This window comes from Hyla sarda, chromosome 4, assembly GCF_029499605.1.
Source record: "Hyla sarda isolate aHylSar1 chromosome 4, aHylSar1.hap1, whole genome shotgun sequence".
NCBI classification, from domain to species: Eukaryota; Metazoa; Chordata; class Amphibia; order Anura; family Hylidae; genus Hyla; species Hyla sarda.
This window is the reverse complement of record NC_079192.1, coordinates 14781395-14794475: the sequence shown is the minus strand read 5'-3', so window position 1 is coordinate 14794475 and position 13081 is coordinate 14781395. Positions and strand designations below refer to the sequence as shown.

Below are 13081 nucleotides of genomic sequence, written 5' to 3'. Positions count from 1 at the left end.
ATTGGTTGCTATGGGCAACTGGTTGACTTTTCCTTTGCATAGGTTTTAATGAATCTCCTCCATGTCCTTTATGAGATGACAATGGAGGGCACCATATTCTATATGGGATGAGGATGGAGGGCACCATATTCTATATGGGATGAGGATGGAGGGCGCCATATTCTATATGGGATGAGGATGGAGGGCGCCATATTCTATATGGGATGAGGATGGAGGGCACCATACTCTATATGCGATGAGGATGGAGGGCGCCATATTCTATATGGGATGAGGATGTAGGAGACCATATTCTATATGGGATGAGGATGGAGGGCACCATATTCTATATGGGATGAGGATGGAGGGCACCATACTCTATATGGGATGAGGATGGAGGGCGCCATATTCTATATGGGATGAGGATGTAGGAGACCATATTCTATATGGGATGAGGATGGAGGGCACCATATTCTATATGGGATGAGGATGGAGGGCACCATATTCTATATGGGATGAGGATGGAGGGCGCCATATTCTATATGGGATGAGGATGGAGGGCGCCATATTCTATATGGGATGAGGATGGAGGGCACCATACTCTATATGCGATGAGGATGGAGGGCGCCATATTCTATATGGGATGAGGATGTAGGAGACCATATTCTATATGGGATGAGGATGGAGGGCACCATATTCTATATGGGATGAGGATGGAGGGCACCATACTCTATATGGGATGAGGATGGAGGGCGCCATATTCTATATGGGATGAGGATGTAGGAGACCATATTCTATATGGGATGAGGATGGAGGGCACCATATTCTATATGGGATGAGGATGGAGGGCACCATATTCTATATGAGATGAGGATGGAGGGCGCCATATTCTATATGGGATGAGAATGGAGGGCGCCATATTCTATATGGGATGAGAATGGAGGGCATCATATTCTATATGGGATGAGAATGGAGGGCATCATATTCTATATGGGATGAGGATGGAGGGCACCATATTCTATATGGGATGACGATGGAGGGCACCATATTCTATATGAGATGAGGATGGAGGGCGCCATATTCTATATGGGATGAGAATGGAGGGCGCCATATTCTATATGGGATGAGAATGGAGGGCATCATATTCTATATGGGATGAGAATGGAGGGCATCATATTCTATATGGGATGAGGATGGAGGGCACCATATTCTATATGGGATGACGATGGAGGGCACCATATTCTATATGAGATGAGGATGGAGGGCGCCATATTCTATATGGGATGAGGATGGAGGACACCATATTCTATATGAGATGAGGATGGAGGGCACCATATTCTATATGGGATGAGGATGGAGGGCACCATATTCTATATGGGATGACGATGGAGGGCACCATATTCTATATGGGATGAGGATGGAGGGCACCATATTCTATATGGGATGAGGATGGAGGACACCATATTCTATATGAGATGAGGATGGAGGAGACCATATTCTATATGGGATGAGGATGGAGGACACCATATTCTATATGAGATGAGGATGGAGGAGACCATATTCTATATGAGATGAGGATGGAGGAGACTATGTCCTATACAGGTTGAAGAAGGAGGAAACCAAGTCCATATCATCAACCTGTATAGGGAAAGATCTCCTCCATTCTGTATAGGACACAGTCTCCTCTCTCCAAATCCCACATGGTTTCCTCCTTCTTTGCCCTGTATAGGACATTATATCCTCTATCCTCATATCCTCACCCTGTATAGGACATTATATCCTCTATCCTCATATCCTCACCCTGTATAGGACATTATATCCTCTATCCTCATATCCTCACCCTGTATAGGACATTATATCCTCTATCCTCACCCCGTATAGGACATTATATACTCTATCCTCACCCTGTATAGGACATTATATCCTCTATCCTCACCCTGTATAGGACATTATATCCTCTATCCTCACCCCGTATAGGACATTATATCCTCTATCCTCACCCTGTATAGGACATTATATCCTCTATCCTCACCCTGTATAGGACATTATATCCTCTATCCTCACCCCGTATAGGACATGTCTGCTCCATCCTCCCCTGTATAGGACATTATATCCTCTATCCTCACCCTGTATAGGACATTATATCCTCTATCCTCACCCCGTATAGGACATTATATCCTCTATCCTCACCCCGTATAGGACATTATATACTCTATCCTCACCCCGTATAGGACATTATATCCTCTATCCTCACCCCGTATAGGACATTATATCCTCTATCCTCACCCTGTATAGGACATTATATCCTCTATCCTCACCCCATATAGGACATTATATCCTCATATCCTCACCCTGTATAGGACATTATATCCTCTATCCTCACCCCGTATAGGACATTATATACTCTATCCTCACCCCGTATAGGACATTATATCCTCTATCCTCACCCTGTATAGGACATGATATCCTCTATCCTCACCCTGTATAGGACATGATATCCTCTATCCTCACCCCGTATAGGACATTATATCCTCTATCCTCTCCCTGTATAGGACATTATATCCTCATATCCTCACCCTGTATAGGACATTATATCCTCTATCCTCACCCTGTATAGGACATGGTCTGCTCCATCCTCACCCTGTATAGGACATGATATCCTCTATCCTCACCCTGTATAGGACATGATATCCTCTATCCTCACCCTGTATAGGACATTATATCCTCTAATCTCACCCTGTATAGGACATTATATCCTCTATCCTCACCCAGTATAGGACATTATATCCTCTATCCTCCCCCTGTATAGGACATTATATCCTCTATCCTCCCCCTGTATAGGACATTATATCCTCTATCCTCACCCTGTATAGGACATTATATCCTCTATCCTCACCCTGTATAGGACATTATATCCTCTATCCTCACCCTGTATAGGACATTATATCCTCTATCCTCACCCTGTATAGGACATTATATCCTCTATCCTCACCCTGTATAGGACATTATATCCTCTATCCTCTCCCTGTATAGGACATTATATCCTCTATCCTCACCGTGTATAGGACATTATATCCTCTATCCTCACCCTGTATAGGACATTATATCCTCTATCCTCACCCTGTATAGGACATTATATCCTCTATCCTCACCCTGTATAGGACATTATATCCTCTATCCTCACCCCGTATAGGACATTTTATCCTCTATCCTCACCCTGTATAGGACATTATATCCTCTATCCTCCCCCTGTATAGGACATTATATCCTCTATCCTCACCCTGTATAGGACATTATATCCTCTATCCTCCCCCTGTATAGGACATTATATCCTCTATCCTCACCCCGTATAGAACATTATATCCTCTATCCTCACCCTGTATAGGACATTATATCCTCTATCCTCACCCTGTATAGGACATTATATCCTCTATCCTCACCCTGTATAGGACATTATATCCTCTATCCTCACCCCGTATAGAACATTATATCCTCTATCCTCACCCCGTATAGAACATTATATCCTCTATCCTCACCCCGTATAGAACATTATATCCTCTATCCTCACCCCGTATAGAACATTATATCCTCTATCCTCACCCCGTATAGAACATTATATCCTCTATCCTCACCCTGTATAGGACATTATATCCTCTATCCTCACCCTGTATAGGACATTATATCCTCTATCCTCACCCTGTATAGGACATTATATCCTCTATCCTCACCCTGTATAGAACATTATATCCTCTATCCTCACCCTGTATAGGACATTATATCCTCTATCCTCACCCCGTATAGAACATTATATCCTCTATCCTCACCCCGTATAGAACATTATATCCTCTATCCTCACCCCGTATAGAACATTATATCCTCTATCCTCACCCCGTATAGAACATTATATCCTCTATCCTCACCCTGTATAGGACATTATATCCTCTATCCTCACCCTGTATAGGACACTATATCCTCTATCCTCACCCTGTATAGGACATTATATCCTCTATCCTCACCCTGTATAGGACATTATATCCTCTATCCTCACCCTGTATAGGACATTATATCCTCTATCCTCACCCTGTATAGAACATTATATCCTCTATCCTCACCCCATATAGGACATTATATCCTCTATCCTCACCCTGTATAGGACATTATATCCTCTATCCTCACCCTGTATAGGACATTATATCCTCTATCCTCACCCTGTATAGGACATTATATCCTCTATCCTCACCCTGTATAGGACATTATATCCTCTATCCTCACCCTGTATAGGACATGATATCCTCTATCCTCACCCTGTATAGGACATTATATCCTCTATCCTCACCCTGTATAGGACATTATATCCTCTATCCTCACCCTGTATAGGACATTATATCCTCTATCCTCACCCTGTATAGGACATTATATCCTCTATCCTCGCCCTGTATAGGACATTATATCCTCTATCCTCACCCTGTATAGGACATTATATCCTCTATCCTCACCCTGTATAGGACATTATATCCTCTATCCTCGCCCTGTATAGGACATTATATCCTCTATCCTCACCCTGTATAGGACATTATATCCTCTATCCTCACCCTGTATAGGACATTATATCCTCTATCCTCACCCTGTATAGGACATGTCTGCTCCATCCTCCCCTGTATAGGACATTATATCCTCTATCCTCACCCTGTATAGGACATTATATCCTCTATCCTCACCCCGTATAGGACATTATATCCTCTATCCTCACCCTGTATAGGACATTATATCCTCTATCCTCACCCTGTATAGGACATTATATCCTCTATCCTCACCCTGTATAGGACATTATATCCTCTATCCTCACCCTGTATAGGACATTATGTCCTCTATCCTCACCCTGTATAGGACATTATATCCTCTATCCTCACCCCGTATAGGACATTATATCCTCTATCCTCACCCTGTATAGGACATTATATCCTCTATCCTCACCCTGTATAGGACATTATATCCTCTATCCTCACCCTGTATAGGACATTATATCCTCTATCCTCACCCTGTATAGGACATTATATCCTCTATCCTCACCCCGTATATGACATGATATCCTCTATCCTCACCCTGTATAGGACATTATATCCTCTATCCTCACCCAGTATAGGACATTATATCCTCTATCCTCACCCCGTATAGGACATTATATCCTCTATCCTCTCCCCGTATAGGACATTATATCCTCTATCCTCACCCTGTATAGGACATTATATCCTCTATCCTCCCCCTGTATAGGACATGGTCTGCTCCATCCTCACCCTGTATAGGACATTATATCCTCTATCCTCCCCCTGTATAGGACATTATATCCTCTATCCTCCCCCTGTATAGGACATGGTTCCTTTGTTCACTCAGACAACACTGAACCCTCTAAAATGAAAGGTCCTTTATCCCCTTGTCTCAATACGTTTCAGCGCCGCGTTCCTTCAGGACAGAGTCTCCGTCATGTTGGTGTTTTCCATGTGTAGTATATGACCCATGACCGCTCCTCACCCTCTTATGGCGGGATGAGGACTCCTTTTGGTTGTTCTGATGACTCCCTTGGTAAGTGCTCAGAGGATGGAGTAAACTGAGATGAACCTTTATCCTGGGCCGTCTACCTTCTAGGTGGTGACTCTTTAGATCACCGCGGCCTCGCCTTTACCCGCACTTTATCGCTTCATTGTTAATCATTAATGGCCACTTTCACTGGGGAATGTCCATCGGTGATAAGTTTATGGCTCTATGGCAGTGATCCCGTACCTGTGGCTCCCCAGGTGTTGCAAAACTACAACCCCCAGCATGCCCCTGGTCCGTGATTCCTACAAAGGCTACCATTCCAGACGTGTAGTCCCCACATCATCCCTTAGTCCTCCATATTTCCTGAATAGGATCTGGCTGTTGCTTAGCAACAGGTGACACTACTGGCGGTTGACAACCAAGCTGTATCACTCAAAACGTGTTATTGTGCCACATACAGACTAGTAAAGATGGCAGCTGGTCACTGCAATGGAGTATGGGGCACCCTGTTAATTTAAGTGGACGCAAGTGACCAAAAAGAAATGAAAGAATGTGGGAACATTTATAACCCAGGAGAATGGCTCCAAAGTACAGGTGCCATACTACACCACAATGGCAGACCCCCGCCTCTTCATGTGGAGGTTGCATTATGTGGTACCCGTGAATAAAGTCGCCAAATACACATCAGGCCCTCTTCTGAGGGATTAATACCGAGAATCATGTGGGGGCGTCTAATGGCGGTACTGATGAGAAAATACAGCACATGTCTCATAGAAAAAAATACAGCATATGTCGCACGATAATCGCACATATGATTTTCGATAGATGTCTGTTGCTATAGTGACACAACCAGCACGGCATCGGTGGTGACAACGTGCAACTTTGTCACATTGTGGACGCAACAACCTCTGTATTCAACTTCCGTTTGTGACGTCATGTTAACGCGTCTCCATGACGACGACTGTCGCCCTGCGGTGATAAATTAACCAGAACCAACAAAAAAAAAATCAGGTGTAAAAAAACAAACAAACAAAAACATATTGCAAATATAAAAAAAAAACTAAAAACTTTATTGATATACTGTAAACCACAAACATTAACCATTGCTACTGCAAGTACAATGGCGGGATGTTTTGTTGCAGCATACACAGTGTAATATTCGGTGACTGCACTTTAAAGGGTCTAAAAGGAACCTCAAAATAACCATTATTGGGGAAAATTGTGAAACCCAACCCACATTCAGCATGGCCGCTGGCGCGCTTCTGCCCTCATCCAATATGTCTGCCGCATCCTTCCGTGCTGACGTCGGCTGACCCCGCCCCCTCGCTGAGCTCGCCTACCTCCCGTGTCACCTTGGGGGTCTCTCCGGTCAGTCGGTGATAAGGATGGCGGCAGCGAGAGGCAAGGAGAGGACCTCCCCCAAGGCCATCAAGTTCCTCTTCGGGGGGCTGGCCGGGTAATTCTTTCTCAGTCATGTGGTTCCCCCCCCCTAATTCATTGTGATTGGACTCTGCTACTTTTATGTAATAGTTGGGGCAGACCATTAATGCATCATTTTGGGGGGAGGCTGATCTTAGAAGCGCATTTTGTAGGGACCGCATTTAATTATCCCTATAAGGAGGAAGGGTTATTTTGTAGGGTGATTATATAATGTATGGGGTCATGTAAGGTCAGTCACCTGTCAGGTTTACTATGTGGTAACAAAACCTCCATGGTGACGTACACAATAGGAGACTGCTGCCACTTCACTATGACAGGAGTGACCCCTGTGCAGAATGATGGTCTCCATGGCGCATGTTAATGACGTGTGGTGGGGGGGGTGCGCTGATGTCATGTCTGAGTTGTGATGTCACTGACTGGATTACAGGAACAGGTTAATTCACTGCTGGTTACACAAATGAAGGAATTGTTACTATTCTAATATATGGAAGCCGGTGGGTGTTGTGGGACGATGCGCCACCTACTGGAAGACATGTTGGGGGTATTATTCCCTTTTATATTCTCCTCAGATGGTGCAGTCAGTGTCACTAACCATCCCCCCCCTGTGCATTACTAGCTACATCAACCCCCAATACCAGCGATAGTTACGATAATCCCCCCCCCTCGATATCAGTGATCACTATGATAATCCCCCCTCGATATCAGTGATCACTACGATAATCCCCCCCTCAATATCAGGGATCACTACTATAATCCCCCCTCGATATCAGTGATCACTATGATAATCCCCCCTCGATATCAGTGATCACTATGATAATCCCCCCTCCTCGATATCAGTGATCACTATGATAATCCCCCCTCGATATCAGTGATCACTACGATAATCCCCCCTCGATATCAGTGATCACTATGATAATCCCCCCTCGATATCAGTGATCACTACGATAATCCCCCCTCGATATCAGTGATCACTGCGATAATCCCCCCTCGATATCAATGATCACTATGATAATCCCCCTCGACATCAGTGATCACTGTGATAATCCCCCCTCGATATCAGTGATCACTGCGATAATCCCCCCTCGATATCAATGATCACTACGATAATCCCCCCTCGATATCAGTGATCACTGTGATAATCCCCCCTCGATATCAATGATCACTATGATAATCCCCCCCTTGATATCACTGATCACTACGATAATCCCCCCTCGATATCAGTGATCACTGTGATAATCCCCCCTCGATATCAGTGATCACTACGATAATCCCCCCTCGATATCAGTGATCACTATGATAATCCCCCCTCGATATCAGTGATCACTACGATAATCCCCCCTCGATATCAGTGATCACTGCGATAATCCCCCCTCGATATCAATGATCACTATGATAATCCCCCTCGACATCAGTGATCACTATGATAATCCCCCCTTGATATCAGTGATCACTATGATAATCCCCCCTTGTTATCAGTGATCACTATGATAATCCCCCCTTGTTATCAGTGATCACTATGATAATCCCCCCTTGTTATCAGTGATCACTATGATAATCCCCCCCCTTGATATCAGTGATCACTATGATAATCCCCCCCTTGATATCAGTGATCACTATGATAATCCCCGCTCGATATCAGTGATCACTATGATAATCCCCCCCTTGATATCAGTGATCACTATGATAATCCCCCCCCTTGTTATCAGTGATCACTATGATAATCCCCCCCCCCCCCTTGATATCAGTGATCACTATGATAATCCCCCCCGATATCACTGATCACTATGATAATCCCCCCTTGATATCACTGATCACTGTGATAATCCCCCCTCGATATCAGTGATCACTATGATAATCCCCCCCCTTGATATCACTGATCACTACGATAATCCCCCCTCGATATCAGTGATCACTGTGATAATCCCCCCTCGATATCAGTGATCACTACGATAATCCCCCCTCGATATCAGTGATCACTGCGATAATCCCCCCTCGATATCAGTGATCACTATGATAATCCCCCCTCGATATCAGTGATCACTATGATAATCCCCCCTCGATATCAATGATCACTATGATAATCCCCCCTTGATATCAGTGATCACTATGATAATCCCCCCTCGATATCAATGATCACTATGATAATCCCCCCCCTCGATATCAGTGATCACTATGATAATCCCCCCTCGATATCAATGATCACTATGATAATCCCCCCTCGATATCAGTGATCACTATGATAATCCCCCCTCGATATCAGTGATCACTATGATAATCCCCCCTCGATATCAGTGATCACTATGATAATCCCCCCTCGATATCAGTGATCACTATGATAATCCCCCCTCGATATCAATGATCACTATGATAATCCCCCCTTGATATCAGTGATCACTATGATAATCCCCCCTCGATATCAGTGATCACTATGATAATCCCCCCTCGATATCAATGATCACTATGATAATCCCCCTCGACATCAGTGATCACTGTGATAATCCCCCCTCGATATCACTGATCACTACGATAATCCCCCCTTGATATCAGTGATCACTACGATAATCCCCCCTCGATATCAGTGATCACTACGATAATCCCCCCTCGATATCAGTGATCACTACGATAATCCCCCCTCGATATCAGTGATCACTGTGATAATCCCCCCTCGATATCAGTGATCACTACAATAATCCCCCTCCCTCGATATCAGTGATCGCTACGATAATCCCCCCTCGATATCAGTGATCACTACGATAATCCCCCCTCGATATCAGTGATCACTGTGATAATCCCCCCTCGATATCAGTGATCACTATGATAATCCCCCCTCGATATCAGTGATCACTACGATAATCCCCCCTCAATATCACTGATCACTGCGATAATCCCCCCTCAATATCACTGATCACTGCGATAATCCCCCCTCGATATCAGTGATCACTATGATAATCCCCCCTCGATATCAGTGATCACTATGATAATCCCCCCTCGATATCAATGATCACTATGATAATCCCCCCTCGATATCAGTGATCACTACGATAATCCCCCCTCGATATCAGTGATCACTACGATAATCCCCCCTTGATATCAGTGATCACTACGATAATCCCCCCTCGATATCAGTGATCACTATGATACTCCCCCCCTTGATATCAGTGATCGCTACGATAATCCCCCCTCGATATCACTGATCACTATGATAATCCCCCCCTTGATATCAGTGATCACTACGATAATCCCCCCCTTGATATCAGTGATCACTACGATAATCCCCCCCTCCACCCCGATTTCACTGACCACCATATTAACCCTCGAGAGATCTGACAGTAACCTTCCCACTCACAGTATAAATCACATTTGCAGATATTTCTTCTTTCTTGTGAGATCCAGCTGAGGGTTTGTTACATTGTATCATTTATGAGATACACTGGTTTAGGCGGCTTTCACACTATAAAATTCATCCGTTTTAAAGATCCGTTTGATGTTCCGTTATGAAAACCCTGAGAATCGGCCATTAAACGTCCGTTAGAAAATCCAATTATAGTCTATGGGATTTTTACATTATCCGCTATAGTCCGTTATTAATAATGGACGTTATTTTGTGACGGAAGATAGTAACATGAGAAATAATGGATGCGCTATTTCTTCCGTCACAAAATAACATCCGTTATTAATAACGGACTATAACGGATAATGTAAAAATCCCATAGACTATAATGGGATTTTGTAACGGACGTTTAATGGCCGATTCTCAGGGTTTTCATAACGGAACATCAAACGGATCTTTAAAACGGATGAATTTGATAGTGTGAAAGCCGCCTTATAGATGTTACAGGTGTTAGGTTGTCACTTTGAGCCTGTTAGTGATGACATAGTGTGGGAGCTCGTGGTACTACAAGTCTCATCATGGCCAGTGCATGTGACCTCTTGCATCTATTGGTCCGTCTTGTAAACCAGGGCTGGCAGGGTGATGATCTGGTGACCGTGTCGGCCATCTTTCTCCTCCTATTGGTTATGTAGGGGGGCAGGGTTACGCTGTATAGTCAATGAAGCTGCTGTTCATACTGACCTCCCGCTCCCGTACGCAGGATGGGCGCCACCGTGTTCGTCCAGCCGCTGGATCTGGTGAAGAATCGGATGCAGCTGAGCGGAGAGGGAGCCAAGACCAAAGAGTACAAGACCAGCTTCCATGCCGTGGGCAGCATCCTGAGGAACGAGGGTCTAGGAGGAATATACACGGGGTAAGGCTCTTCTCATTCCTCTCCCCCCATTTCTTGTCCACATCCCCCCCCCCACTGGTCACATCCCCCACACACACACACACACTAGTCACGCCCTCCCCACTGGTGGTCACATCTCACCCACTTGTCACATTCCCCCCCCCCCCCCACTGGTCACATTTCCCCCCACTTGTCACATTCCCCCCCACTGGTCACATACCCCCACCCCCACACTAGTCACATCTCACCCACTTGTCACATCCCCCCCCCCCCACTGGTCACATCCCCCCACTTGTCACATCCCCCCCCCCCCACTGGTCTAATTCCCCCCCCCCCCCCCAACTGGTCACATTTCCCTCCCCCCCCCCCCAACTGGTCACATTTCCCTCCCCCCCCCCCCCAACTGGTCACATTTCCCTCCCCCCCCCCCCCACTGGTCACATTCCCTCCCCCCCCCCACTGGTCACATTCCTCACCCCCCCCCCCCCAACGGTGTCACATTTCCAACCCCCCCCCCCAACGGTGTCACATTCCCCCCCCCCCCCAAACTGGTCACATTCCTCCACACCCGCCACCCCCCCCCCCCCCCCCCCCCACACACACACACACACACACACACACACTAGTCACACCCTCCCCACTGGTGGTCACATCTCACCCACTTGTCACATCCCCCCCCCCCACTGGTCACATCCCCCCACTTGTCACATCCCCCCCCACTGGTCTAATTCCCCCTCCCCCCCCCCACTGGTCACATTCCCCCCCCCCCCCCCAACTGGTCACATTCCCCCCCCCCCCCCACCCCAACTGGTCACATTACCTCCCCCCCCCACTGGTCACATTCCTCACCCCCCCCCCCCCAATGGTGTCACATTCCCCCCCCCCCCCCAAACTGGTCACATTCCTCCACACCCGCCACCCCGCCCCCCCCCACACACACACACACACTAGTCACACCCTCCCCACTGGTGGTCACATCTCGCCCACTGGTCACATCTCTTCCCACATCTCTGTTGGGAGTTGTAGTTTTGCAGCACTGATTTAGTGTTTGATTTATGGCAGTTCACTTGTGATATAGCATGCGGCCCTATCCTGTAAGGTTATGGGGATCGGGGGTTGGACCCCATCTATACAGTAGGTGACAAATGGTTTATTCTGGAATACTCCATTGTGTATTACACTGCCCCTCAGGTTATCGGCCGGTCTGCTGCGCCAGGCGACCTACACCACCACACGTCTGGGTATTTACACCATCCTCTTCGAGAAGCTGACCAAGGCGGACGGGACTCCCCCCAACTTCCTGATGAAGGCAGCTATAGGGATGACGGCCGGGGCCACGGGGGCCTTTGTGGGGACTCCTGCGGAGGTGGCACTGATCAGGATGACAGCAGATGGCAGGTAAGAGAAAGCGCCCCTGGTGGCTGTTACCTCACACTACATTTTAGTCCCCTATTTGGGTTCTGGACAAAAACTAACTTTTTAACCCCTTAACGACGCACGACGTGAATGTACGTCCTGGTGCGGTGGTAGGTGGTACTTAATGCACCAGGATGTACATTTACGCCCTGTACGCACTGAACAGTATTTGCAATCAAGTGATTGCTGTAAATAGTCCTCTATGGGGACATAAAAAGAGTTAAAAAAAATAAAAAAAATTAATTATAATAAAATAAAAAAAATGTGAAAAATCCCCTCCCCCAATAAAATGTAAATTGTACCTTTTTCCCATTTTACCCCCAAAAAGTGTTAAAAAAAAAAAAAAGATTTATAAACCTATTTGGTATCGCCGCGTGCGTAAGTGTCTGAACTATCAAAATATAATGTTAATGATCTCGTACGGTGAACGGCGTAAACGTAAAAAAAAATAAAAGTCCAAAATTGCTGCTTTTTTGTCACATCTTATTCCA

At 45.9% G+C, this 13081-nt stretch overlaps 2 protein-coding genes across 4 annotated transcripts in view; one reads left to right on the top strand and one right to left on the bottom strand.

Moving 5' to 3' along the window:
* Positions 1 to 6789, bottom strand: part of LOC130367573 (uncharacterized) — a 43547-nt gene extending 36758 nt beyond the window's left edge. The window contains exon 1 of one of the 2 annotated variants that reach the window (XM_056570071.1): positions 6749 to 6789. The gene's annotated coding sequence lies outside the window, so the exon portion shown is untranslated. Of the gene's footprint in view, positions 1 to 5505; positions 6539 to 6748 lie in introns of those variants that run through there. The other variant, XM_056570072.1, reaches the window with a different exon arrangement.
* Positions 6775 to 12591, top strand: SLC25A11 (solute carrier family 25 member 11). 2 transcript variants are annotated; one of them, XM_056570076.1, is made up of 3 exons: positions 6775 to 6967; positions 11043 to 11195; positions 12366 to 12591. In XM_056570076.1, the coding sequence occupies exons 1-3, from the start codon at positions 6897 to 6899 to the stop codon at positions 12574 to 12576; spliced, it is 435 nt and encodes a 144-aa protein (XP_056426051.1). In that variant the 5' UTR covers positions 6775 to 6896; the 3' UTR covers positions 12577 to 12591. The 2 variants fall into 2 exon arrangements, with proteins under 2 accessions (XP_056426051.1, XP_056426052.1); XM_056570077.1 differs by lacking the exon at positions 6775 to 6967 and adding an exon at positions 7232 to 7384.
* The last annotated feature ends 490 nt before the right edge of the window (positions 12592 to 13081 follow it).

Coding starts and splice junctions, on each gene's coding strand:
- SLC25A11 (XM_056570076.1), top strand. CDS start 6,897: ATGGCGGCAGCGAGAGGCAAGGAGAGGACCTCCCCCAAGGCCATCAAG. Junction 6,968..11,042: donor CTCTTCGGGGGGCTGGCCGG/GTAATTCTTTCT, acceptor TCCCGTACGCAG/GATGGGCGCCACCGTGTTCG. Junction 11,196..12,365: donor CTAGGAGGAATATACACGGG/GTAAGGCTCTTC, acceptor ACTGCCCCTCAG/GTTATCGGCCGGTCTGCTGC.